General features: G+C 39.5%; 2 protein-coding genes across 2 annotated transcripts; both read left to right on the plus strand.

Annotated features, from left to right (window-relative positions):
* Positions 1-9,424: 9,424 nt before the first annotated feature.
* On the plus strand, positions 9,425-14,838 carry LOC133734283 (kinetochore protein NDC80 homolog). Its single transcript, XM_062161908.1, has 4 exons — positions 9,425-10,640; positions 11,022-11,268; positions 13,962-14,108; positions 14,344-14,838. Exons 1-4 carry the CDS (start codon positions 9,532-9,534, stop codon positions 14,572-14,574), a joined length of 1,734 nt encoding a protein of 577 aa, XP_062017892.1. The 5' UTR covers positions 9,425-9,531; the 3' UTR covers positions 14,575-14,838.
* A 502-nt stretch (positions 14,839-15,340) lies between these two features.
* Positions 15,341-16,950, plus strand: LOC133732156 (UDP-glycosyltransferase 88F3-like). Its single transcript, XM_062159639.1, has one exon. The coding sequence runs from the start codon at positions 15,426-15,428 to the stop codon at positions 16,818-16,820; it is 1,395 nt and encodes a 464-aa protein (XP_062015623.1). The 5' UTR covers positions 15,341-15,425; the 3' UTR covers positions 16,821-16,950.
* Positions 16,951-25,392: the final 8,442 nt, after the last annotated feature.

A 25,392-nucleotide genomic window follows, 5' to 3' on the forward strand; every position in this document is an offset into this window, starting at 1 on the left:
GAGCGTGGTTTGGAAGGTTCTCCAAGTCTATGAAGGTGTTCGGGTATAGACAGAGCAACTCGGATCATACCTTGTTCATCAAGCGTAGTCAGGGTAAGATTACCGCACTGATAGTATATGTTGATGATATGATTGTCACAGGAGATGATCCAAAAGAGATGGAAGCTCTACAGGACTATCTGTCTAATGAATTTGAGATGAAGGACCTTGGGCAATTGAAGTACTTTCTTGGAATTGAAGTTGCAAGGTCTAAGAAGGGGATTTCTTTGTCCCAACGTAAGTATGTACTTGACTTGCTAACTGAGACCGGAATGCTTGACTGTAACCTGATTGAGACACCAATCGAGATGAATCACAACCTCGCCATCTATCCGGATCAGGTTCCAACTGATAAAGGAAGGTACCAACGTCTAGTAGGAAGACTTATTTATCTTTCTCATACTAGGCCTGATATTGCTTATGCTGTGAGTGTGGTCAGTCAATTTATGCATTGTCCTAGTGAAGAGCATATGGATGCAGTGTATCGTATTTTGAGATATCTTAAAATGGCACCTGGAAGGGGTTTGTTGTTTGAAAAAAAAAGAAGAGTTGGAGGTTGTGGGTTACACAGATGCAGACTGGGCTGGTGATAAGACGGACAGACGGTCTACATCTGGGTATTTTACCTTTGTTGGAGGAAACCTTGTGACTTGGCGTAGCAAGAAACAGAAGGTTGTTGCAAGGTCAAGTGTTGAAGCTGAGTTTCGAGGTATGGCACATGGAGTCTGTGAGATGTTGTGGATTCGTAATGTGTTGAAAGATTTGGGTTTTAAGCTCAAGAAGCCTATGAATTTGCATTGTGATAGCAAGTCTGCTATTGAAATTGCATGTGTTCAGCATGACCGGACTAAGCATGTGGAAGTAGATCGACATTTCATTAAGGAAAACCTGGACAGGAAAATCATCCGTTTCCCTTTTGTGTATACAGAAGATCAGTTAGCAGATGTTCTTACGAAAGGAGTGTTAAGGAAAGTGTTTGACAACTCGATTGACAAGTTGGGCATGATTGACATCTATGCACCAACTTGAGGGGGAGTGTAGAATATTCTGTAAATATTTACTTTCCTTGTAGATGTAGATTATATTTTCTGTATAATTGTAGGAGATCTTTTCCTATTAGGACTACTCTTGTATCTCTTTATATACCCTCTATTTTTGGAGATGATTATTATTGAAGCATAACAAACAAACACCGAATTCTTATTTTCTACTCTTATTAATATATGCCATGAAAATAACAATACTGCAGATTTTATGTTGGGAGATATATTTCTAATTGTTAACTAAAAACCATAGCATACTTAAAACAAACAATACTCAATCAAAATCATCAAATCATACCATCACAGTAATCATATAGTTCTTAAAACCAAAACTTCATATTACACGATTACAGTAAGTCATTCAACCATATATGCAGAATTCCTTCAATATGCATGACCAAGCATTCCAAATATGATTATGACAACCCTTTCCATATGCTAAACAGTAATCCATATGACAACCCTTTCCATATGCAGAAATTGAAATACAAGTTCTGGGATTCCCAATGAACATACCTTGGCCTCTGCTACAGCGCTGCAACAAATATTTTATAGTGGAAGCAAAAGAAAACAAGCAGCAAATTTCAACCCTTCTACATAATCCAATCAATTCTAAAGAGGGGTCTTGAATCCCATAACCGAGAATTCATCTCAGTGAGCCCTAACTCAATCCGATCCCTAAAGCAAAAGTGACCGTTATATTCCAACGGTAATATTCTTTAATTTATATATTAATTTTGGACTCGGGTTTGGGCCTATTTGCTTAATGAATTGGATTAGTATTAAAGCCAGGTTAAGACCACTTAATGCCTGCTTTTAGTCTAAATAGAAAATATATTTTATTTTTCAGAAAATAGTTTTCACAAAATGAATTTTCTGAACCAAAACAAAAAACGCATGATATGTGTTTTATGAAGTTCCTAAGCTTTGATACCAATTGTTAAAACTATATGATGCAACAAACAACACATCAACCACAAGATCATATCATACAACACATATCAAGAACAATAAACCAGCTGCATAACAATCACATAATCTGCAGAATAGCTTTCCTAGCTGCACTAGGACTCCACCTGGATCAATGACGCTCTGGATCCCTGCAGAAACAACTTGACCAAGGTTAGACATCTTGAGCAACTGGAAACGAGAATGAATAGCAGCAGAACTAGAGCAGAAAGCCTTCTGTATGTCAACACCAAAAGCTTCAGAATGGGGCTGACCAAAATGCTTAACAACGGTGATGAATACAGGGACTTTGCTCCCTATATATATTGGCCAAAACCACGAGTTAGACTCATCCCATAAGGAGTCCAACACTTCTTCATGTTTATCGAGATAGGAGACTTAGAGTTTATCACAAACATTTAATGTAATTCAGGTTGATTACAAATGAGTTCCCTACTTCTACTAGGAGATATACACCCACGTAGATAACTGGAATTAGAGTTATATTCATGTACTTCTTGTTATTTACATAGGATTAAATCAACTGGTTTTATCTCAATGTGATTAAGATAATGTTAAGTCCACATATTCTAACAGAAACTTCATTTGTAGGTGTCTCTTCATAAATGCAATCTTAATATGGTGAATGAGCACAAGTAGAACCATTAGAATGATACTGACTTGCCGGGAAATCGTATGTCAGATGTGGTTCATTGAGGTCATTGAGGGCTGATTCGTTGTTGAGGAGGTTAGTGAAATTCAATGGCGCCAAATCCATCTGCAAAAACATAGCTTCGTAGTTTAGAAAATTGTACTTCTGTAAGTTTGTAGCAACTATACTTACATCAAGCTATATTGAAGACCATTACAATCATGTAATTCATTATGCCATTATGGAAAGTAAAACATTGCTTAAGTTTTAAAATAGCGCACATATACAACCGACAGACAAGACAACCCATTCTTAGAAGTATCAGCTCTTGCCATTCCAAAATCATTTCATGTATGAATATATCTTCAAGACTGCGTTCTAGCTTTATTTCATTTAGTTCCACCATAGTTAGTACTGTATGCTCACTTCCGTGTTCTTATGCAAGCCAAAACTAAAGAGCTAGCCTAACAAGTACTGGACAGTATCATTGTTTCCATACTGCTCATGTTTCTTCCTAGTCCAAAAAAAAAAAAAAGAAGAGGGGTAAATATATTTTATACCAAAATGGAATTCCATTGAAATACTTAAACATGCAATTATTAGCCTTCTGTAACTAAAAACAAAACCAACAGTCCCTACAGTGTTTCAAAGTGAAGAATGGGAATGTGAAGAAAGGAAGAAGGCTCCTTGAGGTGATTATAAAATTATGACATCAGATGGTTCCAAACCTTATCTTGACAAATACATGCAATAGGTAGTATGCTAACAAGTCTATTAACAGAAGTTCAAAAGACAATTTTTACAAAACATATACATAACACAAATAATGTAATCTGTGACACAAAATAGTCCTTCAAAGAATAGAACCAAGCCTGTGGCACAACGTCTATATTTTGCGGTAAAGCCTAAGCATTACAGTAGCAAAACAATGAACATATAGAAGTACCTGATATGCAGAAGTAGTAGAACAAGGAAAAAAACGATTGGCCATTACATGCATTGCATCATAGAAACATTAAGTCAAGCTCCCGATACGCAAAAGAATAATCAATTATGTGAAATTTCATGAAAAAAATATTAAAAGCATACTTGGTCACGTCTTAAACGCATTAGATATATTTTTTTTTTTTTTTGATACGAACGCATTAGATATTATACAAGGTAAAAAGTGGCATGACAGACAATTTCTTAAACAAATCTAACCTTGTAAAAGTTTACAAGAGTCTTTGCATACTATTTTCACATTCTCTCCTTTCCAAGTATTGCAAAAGAAAAAAAACAAAATGTATCAATATAAAATTCCTATACAATGGGAATGCGCATAAACAAGCAACACTCTTTTCATGAACCAATAGGAACAAAAAGAATAAGGCCTAACTTAGCTTCCTGTTTGGACCCAAAATAAGCATTTTGGCCTGACAAGGCGTGTCTTGGAGAAATTGAGCCAATGTCAGTGGCTCAAGCTATATATTGTCGACAAGTTCGAAATATATATTTAGAGGCTAAATAAAGCCTACTATGGAAGTATGAAAAGTCAACTTTAGCACATTTTCCTACTTCGGCTAGGAAAAACCGAGCTAGACAAGGAAGGAGGGGTGGCAGACTAACCAAATGAAATCGAAATGTGCTGAAACTTTCCAGATCCATTCTAGACAGCCCAAGGATCATTTCTTATGAAGAGTGCAAGAGCTTTTTTTGAGTGGAAGGCCTTCAAACAATCAGCCCAATTTTCTACAGAAGCAAAACTAGAAAATTGGACCTATAAGAGGTCCAGCAGCATTTTCGGCCCAACCACATGGAATAAAAATCTGAAATTTTACCAAGGTGATCTACACTCATAGTGGAACATTTTTTATGAAGAAGTCGAAAGCTCATTCTGAAGTCTTGTTGGAGAAATAATTGAAGGAATAAAGGGGCAGAAACTGACCTAAAACCAACTCAATATTCACATGTTCATGTTTCCTACCCACATGAAGAAAGCTAGATGCTTTTCTTCTTTTCCTTGGATATATTTTTCAAGACAATCTCTTTAATAGATCATCATCACTTCCATGTTTTTGCACCTTCATGCCTTGCTTTCATTTCATCATTTCTCTATCTTTTCCATATTTTACAAATCACTTTCATATTCCACTTTCATTATTTTTCTTCCACTCATCATTTCACTCTTCTTTTTCTTCCCTATATAAACACCTTCTCTTCTCATTCTAACACACACATTCACAACACAACAACAACATCTCTAAGATGATCTAAGTTCTCTCTAGAGCAACCTCTCTAAGAGCAACTCCTCTCCCTCTCTTTCTCTTTCTCTTAGCGGTGATCACACTCCTAGTCCTAGTCTTCTCAGAAGCCGACTTTCAGTGCCACCAAACCCTCTGTCAACGTGCTTCGGTCCTAGTCTCCTCGGGAGCCGACGGTAGTGCCGCGACCACAACGGTTACAGAACCAGCCAAGCAAGGGTAACGCCCTAGCAACCCGGCCAAGCTAAAGTCACGCTTTAGCAAGATCTCAATACTTCCCGGTGATTTCGCTCTGCTCAATCTGCAATATTGAGTATCGACTTGTGAACAAGAAGAAACTTCAACAAAGTCCTCACCACGAGGCACAAAGAATCCCACGACGAGGTTGGTGCTCTCCTCGTCTACAATCGCTTGATAGAAGTCAGGTCAAGGGACACCCCCGACGACCGCACCCGAACGGTGCTAGCACGCCCGCGCAGAAAAGAGACTGTTGACCAGCTGCAACAAAATTGGAGCCAAACACTTCCATCATTAGCTTTAAGCTAAGGGAAACCATCTTCAATGCACCTTCATACCTACTCGGGTGTGTGTGGATCTTAAACAGTACATATATTTAAGTATATTTAAAATCATTACTCATGTAGTCGATGTAAAATAATCTTACGCTGACTGTTTATATCTTTGTACGAAATTGATATATAGGCAAGTGAAAGGAAGAGGATTCATAAAACTCCTTTAGGACCCAACCCAGCAGGCAATCATCGCCCACCATCTAAGCAATGAACATTAATTATCCACTTATACTTAACAATTAAAGGATCATTACATTGGTTAGAGACCAGAGAACTTGAAAACAAAGGTAAGGCATGTAGTCGATGGTAAGAGGCGACCCTTTCCCTTTAAAATTAAAATCTAGCAGCTATCTACCTATATATTTCCAGTCCTACATATGTACCAACAACAGGGGCGGCCCTGAGGGTGTGCAAGTAGTGCCGCCGCACAAGGCCTCCGAAAATTGGAGGCCTCCGACTTTGAGTTTCGAGTATATATAGGTATAAATGAATATAATTAATTTAGTTCCCCATCAATGCATAGAATCTTGTGTAGTCCAGTTGGTAGGCTGGCCAAGGTGCGCACGGGTTATTATATTCTTGTCACGGGTTCGAATCCCAGTCTCTTTTTCTTTGTCTTTTTTTACATCTCACATTCCTTTACGGTGCGTTTGGATGAGAAAATTATAAAATCCGTAGGAATTTATAAATGATGGAATCTTTAACTCCATCAATCTAAAATTCCATTAATTGCAATTTCTGTTGTTTGGTTGCATCTATTTAGGATTTGAAATGTCTAATAAATTAAAAAAATTTAAAACAAATAAAAAGATAAAATAGAAAAAAGTCTTGTTTTGTAAATAAAAATTGAATACTGCAATGGAATTCGTAAATGACACCTATTTTGGTGGAAATTGAAGTGATGAATTTAAATAACGAATTCCTTCGTTTTTTTCCACAGAGAAATTTAAAATTTCCAATCTGATAATGCCAAACGAGGGAATTGGCTTTTAGGAATTATGAAATCCTCACTTTCAATTAAATTCCATCATTTTTTCCCTCATCCAAACACACTCTTAGGGTTTAGGATTTTCTTTTTCCTTTTGTTAGTAGATTTTTTTTTTGGTGTCAGCAAATCATTTTTTTTTTCCTTTTGTTACTAGGTTTTTATTAACCTTATAAAAGAGACATTATTTGAAACTTTCTTAGTTATTTTGATTAGTTGTTTGAGAATAATTTTTATATTATTGAATGATCTTGTCATAACATTTTTTTTATTGTACCCTTTTTTTTTTTTTAAATCATTATGCAATGAACATAAGGCCTCTGTCAAATTTTCGCACTAGGTCTCTGAATTCTCAGGACCGGCCCTGACCAACAAATGTAGCTGCTTCCAGTCCCAATAGAGGTACTTATTTTCTATGAATGAACATACACAACCAGAATTCTCCCCAGAGACCACTACGTTTGATAGTCTCCTTATCCCCAAAGTCAAAGCACACTATGTAGGTGTAAATCAATCAAATACAATAAACCTACACTTCATCTAATAAAACCAGTCAACCTGCTTAGACCATCCAACAAAACTATGTATTGATTTGCTAGTGGGAAGGAGAAAAAAGTGAGGTTACAAGTGGAATAAAGCAGCGCCTACATTCTTGCTACACAATCGATCAGCTCGTAGGTGTAGTCATCAAGCGGACAGAATCCACAATCAAGAACCATTAACAGATAGATGCACAATCAAGAACCACCAAGAAAGCGAAAACCCCAAAAATTCTTAATAGATAGGTGCACAATCAAGAACCACCAAGAAAACGAAAACCCCAAAAATTCTTAATTGATAGATGCACAAACAAGAACCATTAAGAAAACTAAAACCCCAAAACAATCAAGAACCCAAAAATTCGACTAGCTCTGATCAATCAAAACAAGCGACGTTGGAAAGGAGGAAGGCAAATAGAGAAATGAAAGGAATCAACATGAGCAGAGGTGGAGGAGGTGGCTCACTTGCTCTACCACCTTCTTTCTCGGTTGAGCTCAGTCAGAGTTGAAACGTTTGAGTCATTGTGGAAGAGTGGAGCACGTGAAAAATTAATGTTTTGCTATTGCTATATTTTTAGCGTTTGCTGTAGATTTAGGAAATGTAATCTTCGCTCTCATCAAAATCTCTATTTTAGGGAAATGTTTAGGGAAGCTACTGGAGTTAAAAAGGACCCAATTTTCCCTAAAATAGAGAAAAAAAGAGAAAATGCAGAATTTGTTGGAGTTGCTCTTAGAGTGCTTGAGAGAATCCAAGCCTAAAAAATAAGCAAATATGTCGGAAAAAAAAAATTCTGGTGAAGTGATGATTACTTTCACTGTTGAGTACATTTCACAAGCTGACTTCGTGCGTAAAGGGAGTAGAAGAGGATACGATTCCAAATGATATCCACTTATAATTCTCCGATGAATTAATTGATCGAATCCCGACTATAGATCCCTACCGTCTAGTAATTCAAACAATTTAGAGGACAAGCATGAGGAAGATTAGCAGAGATCCACAATGAAACTCTAGATCCCCAATTTGGAACGCATGTGAGGCACGTTCATTAGAGGAGCTAGAATAAACGTACATTCCATGTTTATTATGATAAATATGTTATGCAAAAGGAGTGGTTCTATTCATACCTCCTTATTTGGTATATAGACCTCCTTCTTCAAATTTTACTATCAAACTTCCAAATTTGCCTCCCTTTTTTTCTTCAACTGAATAGGAAAAAAAAAAACTTTTCTCTTTTGAAACAGACAAAAGCTTCTCAATGGTGTAGGAGAAGAATCAAGCTTCATGTACTGGAATTGGATCACCAAGTCGAGAAGTAGAATGAAAATCCGTAATTAATAAAGGCTTTTGGTTGTTGGGAAAATGAAAATCTTTTGAAAGAAGAAAGAAGAATACCAATTAAATATAAACTGAAGGCAAGAGAGAATATTTCTTCCTCTCCAAGCTCGTTATGTTCACCTCTTTATCTCTTTTGTTTTTCATTGTACCTACGACATGATAACAACTGTATCAAGTGGGTTAGCCTAGAGCAACACCACACTTGTTCCTATGAAAGCCATGATTGGCTTCAATATTTTGGAACTGAAAACTACATACCAAAGTTTTGGATAGGGTTTCCTTGGGGTTGAAATTTGGATCATCTATACTAATATTAAGTCAATTCCAAATTGGTGGAATTTGACAATCAATACCTCCATAACTAAGGAAGTAAGGAGATGGAAAGATAGAGAGACGAGCACAAAGGAGATGGAAAGGTGAAGGGTTATTCTTCTTCTTTTTTTGGTAAAGGGCAGAAGAGGAATTAAATTTTTACAAAAATCAATAGAGATCCACATGCCAATTGTGGAGGTATGAATAGAAGCGCTTATGCAAAAATCTCTTTATATTTTTAGACTGACTTTTACGGTGCGTTTGGATGAGAAAATTATAAAATTCGTAGGAAATTTATAAATGATGGAATCTTTAATTCCATCAATCTAAAATTCCATTAATTGCATTTTCTATTGTTTGGTTGCATCTATTTAGGATTTGAAATGTGAAATAAATTAAGAAAGTTTAAAAAAAAAATAAAAAGATAAAATAGAAAAAAGTCTTGTTTTGGAAATAAAAATTGAATACTGCAAAGGAATTCGTAAATGACACCTATTTTGGTGGAAATTGAAGTGAGGAATTTAAATAACGAATTCCTTCGTTTTTTTCCACAGAAAAATTTAAAATTTCCAATCTGATAATGTCAAACGAGGAAATTGGCTTTTAGGAGTTTCAATATGAAATCCTCACTTTCAATTAAATTCAATCATTTTTTCCCTCATCCAAACACACTCTTAGACTTTAAAAATTTAAAAGAAAATAAATTTATATCCAACATGACCTCTGTGGGCGGGAAATAAAAGAAATTAGAACATTCAAGTTTTTGGGGATTCGCACATTTTCCATTTGGGGCTTCGCCGACCAAATCAAAACCCTACAATTTTTCAAATTGGAAACCCACCTGAAAACTCACACAGACAATATGAGAGGCAGTCGGCGACCCAAGCCGTCGATGAACCCACGGCCACCGCCACCATCAACGCCGCTCGAGCACTTCCGCCACCGCGACTCCGACGCAAGCTTCGCAAGCAGCCGCCCCTCCTCTATCGGAATCGGCGGCGGTCCCGGCGGCTCCATCGCCAACGTCGACCTCTACAAAGACCGCTCCTACCAGCAATCCGCGCTCTCCGCCATCAATTCCTACCTTTCCTCTCACTCCGTCCAGGTCTTCCTCAAATTCCCGATCCCTCCCGCCAGAGAGATCACCGAAGCCCTGAAATTCCTCGTCGCCCGGCTCGATTGGCCGTCGCCGAAGCTCGAAGACGACCTCCCGGTGATTCTGAAATCCCTGAAATGCCCTTTCAAGCTCAACAAGTCCATGATTCGAAACCCTACGGTGAATTCGCACCAGTGGCCGAACCTGCTCGCTGTGATTCACTGGCTGTTCCAGCTTGTTCGTTACAACGATCACCTGGAGCAGAATTCCGAGGCGTTTCTGGACAACAACCCTGTGGGTCAGTACACGTTGCAGAGCTACTTGCATTATATAAGGGGCCAAGATGATGAAGCTGAGGAGGTGGATCGTGAGTTTGTGGGGAAGTTCGAGAGGCAGAGGGACGAATCGGAGGAGCAATTGAAGGTTCTGCAGCAGCATGCGACGGAGCTGGAGGCGGAAGTGGAAGCCTTGAGGTCGGAGCCGTCGCCTAAGGAGGCATTAGAGAGGGAGAAGAGTATGCTGGAAGAGGATGTGAGCAAGTTCCATGAGATGATTGAGAATCTCGACAAGAATGTGAAGAAACTGCAGAAAGTTTTGGAGGAGAAAGAGAAGGCATTGGAGGCCAAGAGGGAAGAGAAGAAGTGGATTTTACAGGAGAATGAGGAGCTGAAGAAGAGAGTCGAATCACAGAGTTTTAATGAGAGGGATGTGGAGAGAATGAAGAGGGAATTGCAGGCTGTGGAGAGGGACATTGGGGAAGCGGAGCTGGCTAGGAATGTGTGGGAGGAGAAGGTTTGGGAATTGGATAACACGCTTGGCCCAAAGGTTAAGGAGTTGGAGGCTTTGGCAATGGAGTGTAACCAAGTCATGAGGAGGTTTGCCATCCCTCCTTGTAATTTGATTTTTTGGTTTCCATTATATTTGATTTGTTGTGTGGTTAGTTGATTATTTATTTTTCCCTATGATTAGCTTTGATGACACATGTCATTGTAAGTTAATCCAATAGCTCTACTCATGGAGCCATTAAACTAATCATGTACCTTCGTTAGTGCTTTAAAGTTGCTTGCTACATCTTTTCAATGTAAAGAAACCTCTTGTAATTTGTACGCTTTACAATTGTTCTTAGGTTGTTTCCTTCATGCCTGATGTTTTGGCTGCTGCTGCTTTCTGATCAAGTGTTTCAGCTTACAATTCAAGAAATTTTGATGAACATATTTAGTTCTCTGATGAAATTGGTATCTCTTTCGTTGTAGCAGGTTGAAACTTTGTAATGGCTTTCAGTATGTATTGAATCCTAAGGGATCAACACCTGCTGAGGTGATGGGAGTTGACTATAAATCAACTTTAAAGCCTGCACTTGACTCATACTCTCAAAAAATAAAGAAGGATTCTGTGGAAACACTGGATGGGTTGATTTTGCTTCAGCATCAGTCGAGTGCACTTTCTGCTGATATTGAGGAAAAAAGAAATGATATATCAACACTTCAGTCGCGTCTTGATGAAGTAAGTGGATCAAAGCTAAGTCTTCTAGACAGATTACTGTTTCTGCATGGGAAACAAATGAGTTCGTTTATTACAGAATGACATTACCAGTCTCTTGTTCGGTTATTCAAAAATTAATGACTAAGCAACTAAAAGCTATTTGACTACATATTACAATAATAAATATAGAAGCAATCTTTCATTTCCTGGTCTGGTTATTGTTGTCATAAATACCATAGTGTTAACTACCGTACTGTTATTTGTTTTGATGAAAATTTTCTCAACTGCTTGACAAAATTAAATCAGAAATTATCTCTGGATGTCATTTTATCTACACATACAGACATACTACATATTGGCTTGTTATATTTCCAGGAGTTTACGATAGTCAACCTGAATTGTGATTTTCGTAAAGAGGAAAAATAAAAAAACATTAGGACAATGCAATAAATTGTGAGCAGCCTTCAAAGGCTAAATCCTCTCTAGAACTTTTACTGAACCTTTGTTTCTCTCTTTACCTGGAATTCTCAGCTGCCAAAACCTGAAATAATTTTTTAGGATGCTGGTTCCCAATATAATATCTTAAACTTGCTGTACTTTGATTTCTTTCTGGACAGGCACATCTGTTCATCTGTACTTTTGGTTTAGAAGTTATTAGTTGCAGCAATTAAAAGAAGTTACAGGAAGCTTTTTTTTTTTTTTTTTTTTTTTTGTGAAGGGGAAATAGTTGCTAGTTTGGGAAGAATGTGGGAGGTTTATGGTTACAGGGTTGCAAGTAAGTATTATAGGTCTGAAATCGAATATAGATAGAAGAGATGTACTATAGGTCTGTTGACAGCAGTATTAATAGCAATATGAATGGTAACAACGCTAGAGTTATAAGTTGTTTCACTTGATTTGCTGACAAGTGGAGTGGAAGGATTGTGTACTGAGAATTATGTTGTTCATAGGGTTGAAAGAGTGTATATCCAAGTGGTTGGAAAGCATTGTCAAAAGAGGTCATGATGTTTTACTCGCATATTAACTAGGCTTTTAAAACTGTAAATCCCTACAATAGAAATCAGCAATTCACTATAAGATAACTTGCCTGGGAATTAAAACAAAAAACCGTAATGAGATCATATCCCTAAATTATGAAGATGCGTTGTAGTACATTTAATGAATAAGTGACCTATTATTGTTTGTAAAACTCTCATAGCCCTATGACTACCAGTGAGTGTGAAATTAAGGGCTATCTTTGTTGGCTATAACCTCTTAGCTGTATATGTTTGGTGTTGGTATTTGCCTTGTAGACTAGTACATTAACCATCGAAGAATTATGTTCTAATACGCATCTTAGTACCTGGATCTTATCATAATCTCATACTAGAATGGAGTGCATCGGGTCCATTAGATTGTTAGAATCAAGTTGAAGAGGCAAAAGAAGGAAAGGGAAGGCTAAGAATGACATAAGCAGATGTAATATGGCCAAAATTGACAGGATCTATATAGAAGGTGGCTCTTGACTGTAGACAATGTAAAGGACTTAACATTCTTGTAGCTAACCTTTAAGGTTTTGTTGTTGAGTATTGCTCTATGAAAAAAAGGTTTGGAAAAGCTAAATGCATGAGGTCATTTGAAGTTTACATCTGGCTTTCCTAACTGCAGGTGCTTTGATTTCAATATCTTTTGTGTTATGCAAATGTACCTAACTCGAACAATAGAAAGAGAGTTGTAGATGAGGGAAGCCATTATGCACATAGGAGAAAGATTCAATATTCAATCAAGTATTATAAATTATAAAGCTGATCGAATGGTTGTTTGGTTGGAATTTTAATTACTTGTACTGGGTATTCTTTTTACAATGCACTTTTTTTCATAGCAGCACACCTTTTTTTTTTTTTTTTAAGATAAGGAAGAGATACAAGTAGGATGAACAAGGAGTTCATCAAAACTGAGATAACTTGTTGATTATTAGATTTGAAAAAACTCTTCTGATAAATTTTATCCCCCGACTCGGTGTAAATAGCTCCTCTTGTTTTTAGCAGTCTGATTGTCATTTTGTTGAACAAATTTTCGCTATCTTATCTGGGCTGCTACAGTGAACTAAGTTAGATATGCTTATCCTTGACATGCATTTGAGTATCAATTTTGGGGGTGGCTATCAGATGCCCTCTTCATTTTTTTCTTTTTTCTTTTGGGGTGGGGCTTTGAGCTTGAATAGTTGGTGAATATAATGAGCCACACTGATCACTGTTGTATGTCTAACCTGGTAGAAAATCAATTGTGCAGGTCATATGCAATTTCAAAATAAAACTAGAAGTAGGATGAAATTTCTCTAAGAAAACAAGCCAGAATCTGTGGACTCTGATGATGCCAATGGATGTTATGCACCCCTATACTTTGCAAATACTATCTAAAAGCACTGCCTTCAGATGGTTGTCAATATGTCATTAGCTTGGATAAAAAAGTTTGTATCGGTCTCTGGAAGTTGGTATTTACCCTCTAGAGGAAAGGGTGGTTCATTTCCAAATGTTGGTCCTGTGGTGACTCGTTGAGTTTGCCATACATTATGAAGATCTTTCACCTTTTTTTTACCGTTTACAATTGAAACTTATGCTCATGATTTAAGTTCTATCTAGTTTATTGCTCATACTGCAGTTCGTATGGACGAAATATTTTGCAAGAATTTTTCTTTGATTTGACGTTCTACTCATGAAGAATTTATTCATCAGGTGGAAGCTCAATTGAATTCCTTAAGGAAAGAGACACAGGACTATACTCATAGATGTGAAGAAGAAGCTAGAAATATGATGGATGAAGTTAAAAAGGAGGCTCATGACATGAATATTGTGGAAAGAGAAGCAGCCGAGATTCTGAAGGTCTGAGTCTCTGACCTTGTTTGCTAATAATTCTTTGTTCGCTTAATTAGCTAAAAAGTGTTGCTCTTGCTGGCTTAAAGGAAATACATTTGAGCAAAATAGTCTCTTTTGAAAGGCAGATAACATTATTGTCAAGGCAGGCAGTCTCTTTTATGCTACATGAACAGCCTTAATTAATTAATCAGAAATATGTGAACTTTCATATGAGTCTTAATCAACTTCTTGTTTGTTGTAGACTTCCAAATTGAAATTGCGGGAAGTAACTAAACAAACTGAAGAAGAGACTCAGAGGTGTGCTTGCGAACTCGTTGCCATAATTGACTCGGTCTCAAAATACAAAGAACATGTGCAGTCAAAGATTGAAGAAATGAATAGAGATGTCTCCGATACTGCAGCTATGTTATCAGATATTCACAAAGGTTCGTTGCAATCCCAGTTTTCTGTTCGATTCAAGCCAACGCTCTGAATCGACTGAAGCCAGCAAGGTCTATCAGCTTCAGTAGGCTGTCATACACTCATACTTGTGCTCCTACTGATCATCTTTTGCTGCATTTAGTGTGTGCTAAATTATGTTGTGGTTTTGTCTGTAGGCATGGTTTGTGTATATAGATGCCTGTATTCTAATTGTAATGCCATGTTTCAGTAAAATTTGGAAATTCTGGACAATCTTATACTTTCATGTTAGTGCTTAATGTGTTTGGTTGATCGAATGAAGGCTTAATTCGGAGTATTTGATTTGATATTTGGTATCTACAATTTCTGGACTGTGTTACCTTCTACATGATAAGGGATAGGATAGGGGATATGAGAAATCCCAAGTCCCCCCTTCTTTATCCTCATCGGTTTTGAATGCGTTTATTGTGATTTTTGAGGCAAACTTGCCGTTCATTATATATTCATATTAATATTTGAATGAAAACAACAAAAGTAATCCATGATAACCATTTCTCATCATTTTGAAAACAACAAAATTAATCCATGTTCATATATAGGGGTTTCATTTTATGGATAATTAAAGTTTCAAAATGATATTTCAAGATTTATAATGTTTTTTTTTTTTCGGATGCCTTTTTTTTTTTCGAGAGTAATTTATTAATAAAAGAGGTCTTCTTCTAAAATAAAGTAAAATAAAATTTTCAAATTCATATAGGAACACTCTACTGGTCAGCGTTTTAAATCAGAAAAGCCGCCATATAACGACTTTTTCCAAGCCGCCATATAACGACTTTTTTACCCACCCAAGTCTTCCCCTATCTGTTCAGAACATAAGACTCTCCCTGATCCTCTCTCTCTCTCTCTTTCTGTTTAGGATCAACAATGGCGGAAATGAAACAAAGCATAGTGCTATATCCAGCATCACCTGGATCGCACTACTTGGGTTCCACAGTCGAACTAGGAAAGCTCATCTCCCAACGCCACCCCAACTTCTCCATCACAGTCTTGGTCGATACATCTTCCCCTAAAGCTCTAGCCAATTCCTCATACATCAACCATCTTCTCTCTTCTGATCAAACCTCCATCTCCTTCTTCACTCTCCCCTCCCTCAATCTCCCCCACCCCGACGCCCAAACCAGACCCGAATTCTTCTTAACTGTCCCCAATGTCGTCCAAGCCCTCAAGACAATATCTCTCACTTCCAAAGTCCTCGCCTTCATCACGTCAGCAGTGCAACACCCTTACGACCCGGAAATCCCAACTTACTATTACTTCCCCTCTTGCGCCTCTGCTCTTGCTCTGTTTCTGTACCTCCCCACTATCCATGATCAAATGCCGGAGAGCTTCAAGGACCTAAACGACGACGTTGTGGAGTTTCCGGGATTGCCAGCGCTCCGAGGCTCGCAAATGCCGGTTTCTATTCTCGACCGCAACGAGGCTGCATATGATCACTATCTCCATATTGCTTCCTGTCTTCCAAAAGCGAAGGGAATTATAATAAACACCATCCAAGAACTTGAGCCTCGAGCAATCAAGGCCATAAAGGAAGGTATTTGTGTTCCTAATCATCGAACCCCGCCGTTATATCACATCGGACCGTTCATTTCCGACTCTGAAAATAGGTCGATCCAAGGCGGTTCGCCTATGCCAACTAACTGTTCCACGTTGTTATGGCTGGATGAGCAGCCGAGCCGGAGTGTGGTGTTCTTGTGCTTTGGAAGCAGAGGTACGTTTTCTGAAGAGCAGTTTAAGGAATTGGCTATAGGCTTGGAGAGAAGCAAGTTGAGATTTTTGTGGGTTGTGAGGAATCAGCTGGATTTGGAGGTACTGCTACCACAAGGGTTCTTGGAGAGGACCAAAGATAGAGGTCTTGTAGTCACGTCTTGGGCGCCACAGGTTGCTATTCTAAGTCATGAATCTGTGGGTGGGTTTGTGACTCACTGTGGGTGGAACTCCATCACTGAAGCAGTGACTTATGGAGTGCCTATGGTGGCTTGGCCTTTGTATTCCGAGCAGGAAGTGAACAGTGTGGTGTTGGTGGAGGAAATGAAGCTGGCAATACCGATATTTGAGGTGCTGTCCAAGTCAAAACAAGGGTTGGTGAGTGCAGATGAGGTGGAGAAGAAGGTGTTGAGGTTGATGGACATGGAGTCGGAAGAAGGGAAAAGTCTAAGAGAAAGGTGTCAAGCTGTCAAGGCAATGGGTTTGGCTGCTTGGAGAAATGGTGGCTCATCCTTCACTGCTTTTTCAGAGCTGGTAAGTTCTTGGATGCACTAAAGAAAACAAAATTATGTACTATGGAAACCAATCTATGCAAGTCTATTACTTTTTTGTAACACAATAATCACCAGTTATCAAATACAAGTCATTTAAAATTTATGATGATCAACCAGAAATGCTTGATGATTATTGTGGGTAAGATCCTGACATGTTTGAATCATGGATAATTTTAGTCCTCTTATTTGAACCTGAGCTTAGTTTGACTGAAAAAAAAAAAAAAAAAAAAGAATTCTTAGAATTGAAACGTGTTTAGCTACTGCTGTTAGAACAGTGTTTAGTTTACTCAACAAGTCTATTTGCTTTAGTACTTGGTAGGAATGAGCTAATGTAATGAGAGTTGCTACCAGCCATAAAATTAGGAGCTACAAAGAAAGTGGTATCAGGTAGGAAATTACATTAGAAGTATCTACTATTCTCTTAGGCATGTGAAATTGTGAACATGAAGCCAGAGAGTCAGAGTGCTCTCTGCAGATGGTTGAATGTGTTTGGCTCCCAAAATCAGTTTGGTACAAACTGTCTCTTTTGAATGCGCGAGCGTGCCAGCACCGTGGGGTGCAGTCGTCGGGGCGTCCCTTGACCTGACTGCTTCTCAAACGATGTGGACGAGGAGAGCACCAACCTCGTCACAAGGTTCTTTTCTATGCCTTTCGGAAAAGGACTTTTTGCCTTACTGGTAAGGGCTTTGGTTGTGGTCTCTTTGCGTTCACCGAATCGATACCCAACGTTGTAGGTTGAGCAGAGCAATCACCGGGAAGTCTGGAGAAGCACGGGTTTTGCTAAAGCGTGACTTTAGCTTCGCTGGGTTGCGAGGGCGTTACCCTTGCTTCGCTGGAAGTAACGGTGGCAGTAGGACTAACAGTCGGCTCCTGGGGAGACTGGGACTGGAAGCACGGTCGCCAGGTTGATTTGGTGGCACTGACAGTCGGCTCTTGAAGAGACTGGGACTGGAGTGTGGTCACCAGTAAGAGAGGCTGCTCCGGGGAGACTTGGGCAATCGTAGAGATTGGTTGAAGAGTTGTTCGTTCGTTGTTGTATCGTCTTTAGCCTCATATATAGGCTGCTGCAGATTCTCTTCCAAATAGGAATGAAATACTATATTTTAGGCCACAGTTATTGGCCTTGAATCAAATCAAAACTCTTTATAGTTTTGATATCTATCGTAAGCAATAAGAGATTGACTCTGTCGTAGCAATCTTCTAGGCAAGGTTAATTACCTCTTGGAGTCCCGGACGTAATCTTCATCTTGGATGCGGTAGGATATGCACGTATCTTAATTGCCTTCGCGACGACTCCGTAGCATAGTGGCATGCAGGAATATATACCCCTTGTTTATTGCAATCAAGCATGATTGTAACTTACTCAAACTGCTCCACCTTCATGAAACCTTAATTGCATGGCAGACTTGCTCGCTTGCATGTGATTAGCTGGTGAATGATGGCCCACCTTAATTGCATATATATCTCTTTGCCACACTGCGAGGTATCTTCGCGAGGACTCCTTCTACAGTCTTTAATTATGTATATATATGTGTACTCCCACATAATCTTAGCCATGCAGCTTACCTTGTAGACATATATTCCTTGTTACTTGTGCCATGCTTCACGTATCCCTTCCTTAATTAAATCATGCATGAGCCATATCATATACATATATGTTCCATCATCAAGCATGATTGCATGGAAGTATATACTGTACGTGCATGCCATTAATTGCATGGGCAGCCATAATTATTGATTGTGAAGGCTAGTGAAGGGTAATTGTATCCTTTCTTCTTGCACAGTACTTGGCAATCAAGCAAACAAATCACCATTAATTATCAAATATCTTGATAATTACTAGTAAATCAAGGAATATTCAGATTTGCTTCAAGATTGCTTGGCCTCCAAGTAGGCTTTATTTAGCCTCTAAACAATATTTTCCGAGCTTATCGAAAATAAATCGTTTGGGCCACGGATATTGGCCCGGTTCTCTTCGAGTCCCCCATGTAGGGAAAAAATATTTATTTTGGGTTCAAACAGAATGCAAGGTTATTTGCATTTGTGACAATGAACTTTGAAACCTCTGCTTACTATAACAACCCTGATTGCAGTATATTGGTTATTCCAGCCATTGTGTGGAATATGTGTCTTCTATGATGTAGTTGCATCTGATGTTTAGAGGTGGCTGTTGATATTTGGTGCTGGTGCAGTGACAGTTTGTGGGGGCTGGTTGTTTTAGCTCCAATTGCCTTCTCAGTCGCATTACCCTCTCTGCAACTTTAAGTAGCTTGTTAGTTTGCATTACCCTCTCATAGTGTATTGTATCTTGCTCCAATAAAGAACAGCAGCTAAGGTGCTGACAAATAAATTTCCTCTATAGATGGAATTAACCACTCTAGGAGACCAAATGCAGACCCATTTGCACATAAGAAAAACTTGCTTTGTCACATTAATAGTTCATTTGGCCTCGTTGAGGGTGCATCGCATGCCATACCACCATAAAGGTTAGTAGCAGCATGCCGCTCTCCTTTGTTCATTAGCTGTGTTCCATTTTGCCTTCTGGGCAATTATAGAGACGAGATTCTTGCATTCTATGAAAAAGAAAACGGCATCTGAAATACACTTGAGCCTAGCACAAACCTGAAAGGTTGCACTCCAAGTTTGAATGATAGGTAACTGGTTGGTAGCTTCTTATTAGTCAATCACACAGGTGATCCGCGATGGAGGGAAAAGATGTACCCCAATTCGTTAATAGCAAGGCTTTATAAAGCTTTTTACTTCCCAAATAGTGAGTTTAGCACTGCTGAAATAGGAACTGCTCCTTCTTTTTCTTGGCGAAGTATAGTGGAAGCTAGACAAGTTCTGTTACAAGGACTCCGATGGCAAGTGGGTAATGGGTCTCAGATTGAAATTTGGAACCATAGTTGGATTCCTGATGTGTATCCTAGGTGCCCTTCTTTACCTCCTCCCCGGGATGCTCCTGTGTATGTGTCCAAGCTTATTGATCCAATTACACGGAGTTGGGATTTAAATCTTATTACCAGGTACTTCTCTCAGGCTGATATTGATCTTATTCTAAATATTCCTTTGAGTAGGACTGTAGGGGGAGATAGACAGATTTGGCATTTCCATAAAAACTGAGTGTTTACTACAAATAGTGCGTACTATGTGGCGTAGGATCTTGTTGTTTGGCTCCAATTTTGCTGCAGCTGGTCAACAGTCTTTTTTCTTGTGCGGGCGTGCCAGCACCGTTTGGGTGCGGTCGTCGGGGATGTCCCTTGACCTGACTTCTATCAAGCGATTGTAGACGAGGAGAGCACCAACCTCGTCGCGGGATTCTTTGTGCCTTGTGGTAAGGACTTTGCTGTAGTTTCTTCTTGTTCACACAATCGATACTCAATATTGTAGATTGAGCAGAGCGACATCACCGAGAAGTGTTGAGATCTTGCTAAAGCGTGACTTTAGCTTGGCTGGGTTGCTAGGGCGTTACCCTTGCTTGGCTGGTTCTGTAACCGTTGTGGTCGCGGCACTACCGTCGGCTCCCGAGGAGACTAGGACCGAAACACGTTGACAGAGGGTTTGGTGGCACTGAAAGTCGGCTTTCGAGAAGACTAGGACTAGGAGTGTGATCACCGATAAGAGAAAGAGAAGGAGAGGAGTTGCTCTAGAGAGAACTTAGATCATCTTAGAGATGTTTTGATGTATGAATTGGTGTTGTTGTTTGAATTGGTCTTTGAATTGGTCGTGGTACTACAATCGGCTCTCGAGGAGACTAGGACCGAAGTACGTTGACAGAGGGTTTGGTGGCACTGAAAGTCGGCTTCTGAGAAGACTAGGACTAGGAGTGTGATCACCTATAAGAGAAAGAGAAGGAAAAGAGTTGCTCTTAGAGAGGTTGCTCTAGAGAGAACTTAGATCATCTTAGAGATGTATTGATGAGTGAATTGGTGAATTGTTCTATGTTGTAGCCTCTATTTATAGGCTACCAAGCAACACTATTTGGCCTTAAAAACAAATCATAATGGGTTAGGTTTGAGCACTTAAACACTTAATGGAATGTTAGGTTTGAGCACTTTAACACTTAATGGAATGTTAGGTTTGAGTCATTTTTTGCTCCCTTATCCTTCAATTTTTATCTCCATCAAGCACTCAGTTTTTGACCGTGACTTCTTCATAAGAAATGTTCCACTATGAGTGTAGATCACCCTGATAAATTTTCAGAGCTTTTCATATAGTGTTTGGGCCGGAAATGCTGCTGGACCTCTTACAGGTCCAGTTTTCCAGTTTTGCTTCTGCAGAAAATTGGATTGATTGTTTGAAGGCCTTCCACTCAAAACTAGCTCTGGAACTCTTCATAAGAAATGATCCTTGGGCTGCCTAGAATGGATCTGCAGAGTTTCAGCTCATTTCAAGTTCATTTGGTCAGGCGGCCGCTCCTTCTGTTTAGCTCGGTTTCTCCTAGCCGAAGTAGGAAAATGTGCTAAAGTTGACTTTTCATGCTTCCATAGTAGGCTTTATTTAGCCTCTAAATATATATTTCGAACTTGTCGACAATATATAGCTTGAGCCACTGACATTGGCTCAATTTCTCCAAGACGTGACTTGTCAGGCCAAAATGCTCATTTTGGGTCCAAACACTTGTACTTGGGGTAGTTTTAGCGCCTCCATTACCGATTGATCCTATGAAGGCAGTTTGGAAGGCTATATGGAACGCCAAGATACCCGGAAAAGTTGCACTCGATCAATGCTTGGAGGGCGGCAACAAATATATTGCCTACTAGAATTGAGTCTTGGTTCTAAAGGTTATGTAGGGGAGATGGGATTGTCATGATATGGAGAGTAGTCTCCATGTGTTTGTCCAATGCCCGTACGCACAGGAGGTGTGGAATAGAGTGGGGTTGCAGGGACTTGGGGGGAATGGCTGCCAATTTTCAGGAACGGCTACTGGAGATAGTATCCAATTTAAACAAGGAACAATTAAATAAGGTCTTAATGCTATTATGGGGCATTTGGAGGAGCAGAAATACCAAGGTATGGGAACAAAAGACACAACATGTTTCTGAGTGAGAATCACAACCTCTTGGGTTACAACTCAACCTAAGATTACAACTCGAAAATCTGTGCAGTGGACCAAACCAAGTTTTGGTTGGTTGAAAATAAATTGTGATGGTGCGTATCAAGCTTCAAATTGACGTGGACGAGCTGGTTTTGTCGTTCGAAACAGTGAGGGTGATTTTCAGTCCGGCGCTGCTAGGCTATGTGCACGGTTGATCTCTCTGTCCTTGCATTACGCTCATGTGTGCTTTGAAAACAGACTGCTTGTTGTAGAGAATTGGAATTGTATCACTTTATTATTGATAATAGGAGCCCTTTATATAGGGAGTTACAAGGTACACAAAAGGTTATAGAATCCGAATACATTGAATACCTAGAACCTTCTCCTATTACAACTCTAATCCCTAGTTTGTAGAGGCACACATTATATCGACATTCTTCAACACTCCCCCTTGTGCCGCTCAAACTTGGTGATGACGCTTTGATCGTTGCCTCACTAAAAACCTTGCCAGGTAACAAAAATCCTGTGGGACAAAAATAACCCTGGTCGAAGGACAAAAAGAGCACAACACGTCCTTCACTCTTCGAGATCGAACATGTAGACATCATACCTCCCCCTGATGTCAATATCTCCCCCTGATTGCTACAATCATGGGAGTTCGGATAACTTTCTTAATCCGATGCTCTTCACATGTTTCTTGAAGGTGGATTTAGGTAACAACTTAGTAAATAAGTCCGCTACATTATCCTTAGATCGGATTTGGTTCACTTCAATATTTAGAAGTGCCTGTTGTTGCTGATTGTAAAAGAACTTAGGCGATATATGCTTGGTGTTGTTGCCCTTGATGAAACCTAATTTCATTTGTTCAATACAAGCTGCATTATCTTCATAAATGCATGTAGGTTCATCTGTGGTAGACTTCAAACCACAAGTTCCTCGAATGTGTCTAACTATAGACCTTAGCCATATGCATTCTTGCACGGCTTCATGTAGAGCAATGATCTCTGCATGATTTGAGGAAGTAGCAACAAGGGTCTGCTTTGTAGACCTCCAAGATATCGCAGTGCTTCCCATGGTAAAGACATAACCCGTTTGGGAGCGACCTTTGTGAGGGTCAGAGAGATACCCTACGTCAGCAAAATCCATCAAAACATCATCATCGTTTTGATGTAAGGGAGGAGGATGGGTGGCCGGCGACTTTGCCGATCACGGCGTCTTGGATGGTGCCACTTGGGCTAATGAGATCCGTTCTCATTCTTCCGTCATTCTTTTCTCTCTGCAGGGATAGAACAAACCCATATCTATCGTACATTTTAAGTAACGAAAGATTGTCTTTATACCAGTCCAATGACGTTGCGTTGGCGCAGGGCTACATCTAGCCAACAAGTTCATAAAAAAATGAGGTGTCCGGTCTTGTATTGTGTTAAGTACAATAATGCGCCTATTGCACTTAGGTAAGACACTTCTGCCAATTAACACGTCTTCGTCATCATCCCTGAGACGAAACGTATCCCTCTTAGGGTCAAGACTCCGGACGACCATGGGAGTGCATCTTTGACTTTATCAAAATGCAAAGCATTTATTGACACGGTATACAAGTTCTAAATCTAGACAAAACTGTGTTCTCCCAAGGTCCTTCATCTCAAACTCGGATTTCAGGTGTTCAGCGGTTTCCCTTAACTCTCAAGGGTTCCAATTATGTTTATCAACATAAACCGTGACAAATTGCAAATCCAGAACTTGTCATGAAAACGCAGGGGTATAGTTCATCATATCCCTTCCCAATCAAGTAGTCACTTTAGTGAGCGTTTCACCCTCATTGCAAACGCGCTCCGTGGTCAAGAGCCACTTGATTTGGGTAAATGAAGTCCACAAGAACCTTCATTATATTCCGTATCTAGATCCCCATAGAGATACGTAGTGACCACATTCGTAAGCTGCATGTTCAGTTATTTGGAAACTACCAAACTGACAAGGTAGTGGAGTGCAATGACATCCATTACGAGAGAATATGTCTTCTCGTAGTCGATTCCAAGGCGTTTTGTGAGAAGCCTTGCGCCATAAGGCGAGATTATTATCTCTTTTTCTCATCACGCTATCTAACGAAGACCTATTAATGTCAACAGGTTTTATGTTAGGAGGTGTTGGCATCTCAGGCCCGAAATCCTTCCTCTTCGTTAGTGAATCCAATTCAACCTGGATCACATCTTTCCATTTAGGCCAATTTTCTCTACGTTGACATTCAACGGAGTAAGGTTCGATGTCATTGATTTCAATAATTCCACGTCCTCATGTACACTAGTGTAGTTCGTAGAGATCTCTATATTCTCAGGAATTGGTTCTAACATTGAGGCGTCCCCCAACGATGTCTCTTGGACATAACCACAATCCAGAATATTCTCATGAGACGGATTTTGAGTATCAATGATCAATGAATCAAGTTGTGCCAAACTCGCTCTCTTCCTAGGGCGAGAATCCATCGAACCTATGGGTCTCCTACGCTCTCTAGCGGAACCCATGGCCTATGACGCCATTATGCCATTTTATGGCGTCACCATACCACCATCCATGGTAGTGGTGCCGTACCCATCTCCTCTGGGTGGCACCATGTCCTCCTATGGGGACATCAATCCTTGCAGACATATATGTTTGCAGCAGGTATATGTGATCTCGTCACTTTTAGGGGATCAAGATGAGACATAGTGGGGAAAGACCACGACAATTCCTGTCGTTTCTGTTGAATGTTGACGTTCTAATCTCCCCCTAACGACGGGAAGACTGTCTCATCAAAGTGACAATCCGCAAATCCAGCGAAAAAGGAGTCGCCTGTTAAGGGTTCTACATAGCTGACTTATAGTTGGAGACTCATGTCCAACACAAATATATATATGCATTCGTTGCAATGACTCATGTTGATGCGCTGTGGCGGCGCAATTGGCACATGAACCGCACACTCAAATATGCATAAGTACGAGATATTAGACTCGAACCCAGTCACTAGCTGTAACGCAAATAAAAGTTGAGTGGCTGCTATGAGTCGTAGACGAATTAGCATAGCTGCATGCGATATTGCATAACCCAAGCGGAAATATTGGTGCGCATTACCAATGTCCGGGCTACCATCGTAGTATTTTAATGGTGGCTTTTCCGTGAGACCAATTGGGTGTGTATATGGGAATATGATACTTGATATCAATACCCAATTATATGCAATAGTCATCGAAAATTTTCTATGTAAACTCTCTAGCATTTTCAAGTCGAATTAACTGAAAGGGATGATCCGGGTAGTGAGCTCGTAGCCATTTGATTTGGGCTAGGAGTGCATCTTAAGCAGCATTACGAGTTGACGATAGTGTGACATGTGACCAGCGTGTCCACATATCAACCAACAGCATAAAACATCTAAGCAGTCCGCAAGTTGGTTGAGTCGATCCACAGAATCCCCTTGGATTCTTTGTAAGAATGAAATTATTCCTTTAGTGTCCTTTGCATAGGATGGTCGTGATCCTTAAAAAACAGGCTTTACAGAACGAAA

Source organism: Rosa rugosa, chromosome 2, assembly GCF_958449725.1.
Source record: "Rosa rugosa chromosome 2, drRosRugo1.1, whole genome shotgun sequence".
NCBI lineage: Eukaryota > Viridiplantae > Streptophyta > Magnoliopsida > Rosales > Rosaceae > Rosa > Rosa rugosa.

Excerpts from the sequence above, each read along its gene's own strand:
- LOC133734283 (XM_062161908.1), top strand. The coding sequence starts at position 9,532 with ATGAGAGGCAGTCGGCGACCCAAGCCGTCGATGAACCCACGGCCACCG. Across the intron at positions 10,641-11,021 it reads TGTAACCAAGTCATGAGGAG|GTTGAAACTTTGTAATGGCT; the intron begins GTTTGCCATCCC and ends TCGTTGTAGCAG. Across the intron at positions 11,269-13,961 it reads TTCAGTCGCGTCTTGATGAA|GTGGAAGCTCAATTGAATTC; the intron begins GTAAGTGGATCA and ends TTTATTCATCAG.
- LOC133732156 (XM_062159639.1), top strand. The coding sequence starts at position 15,426 with ATGGCGGAAATGAAACAAAGCATAGTGCTATATCCAGCATCACCTGGA.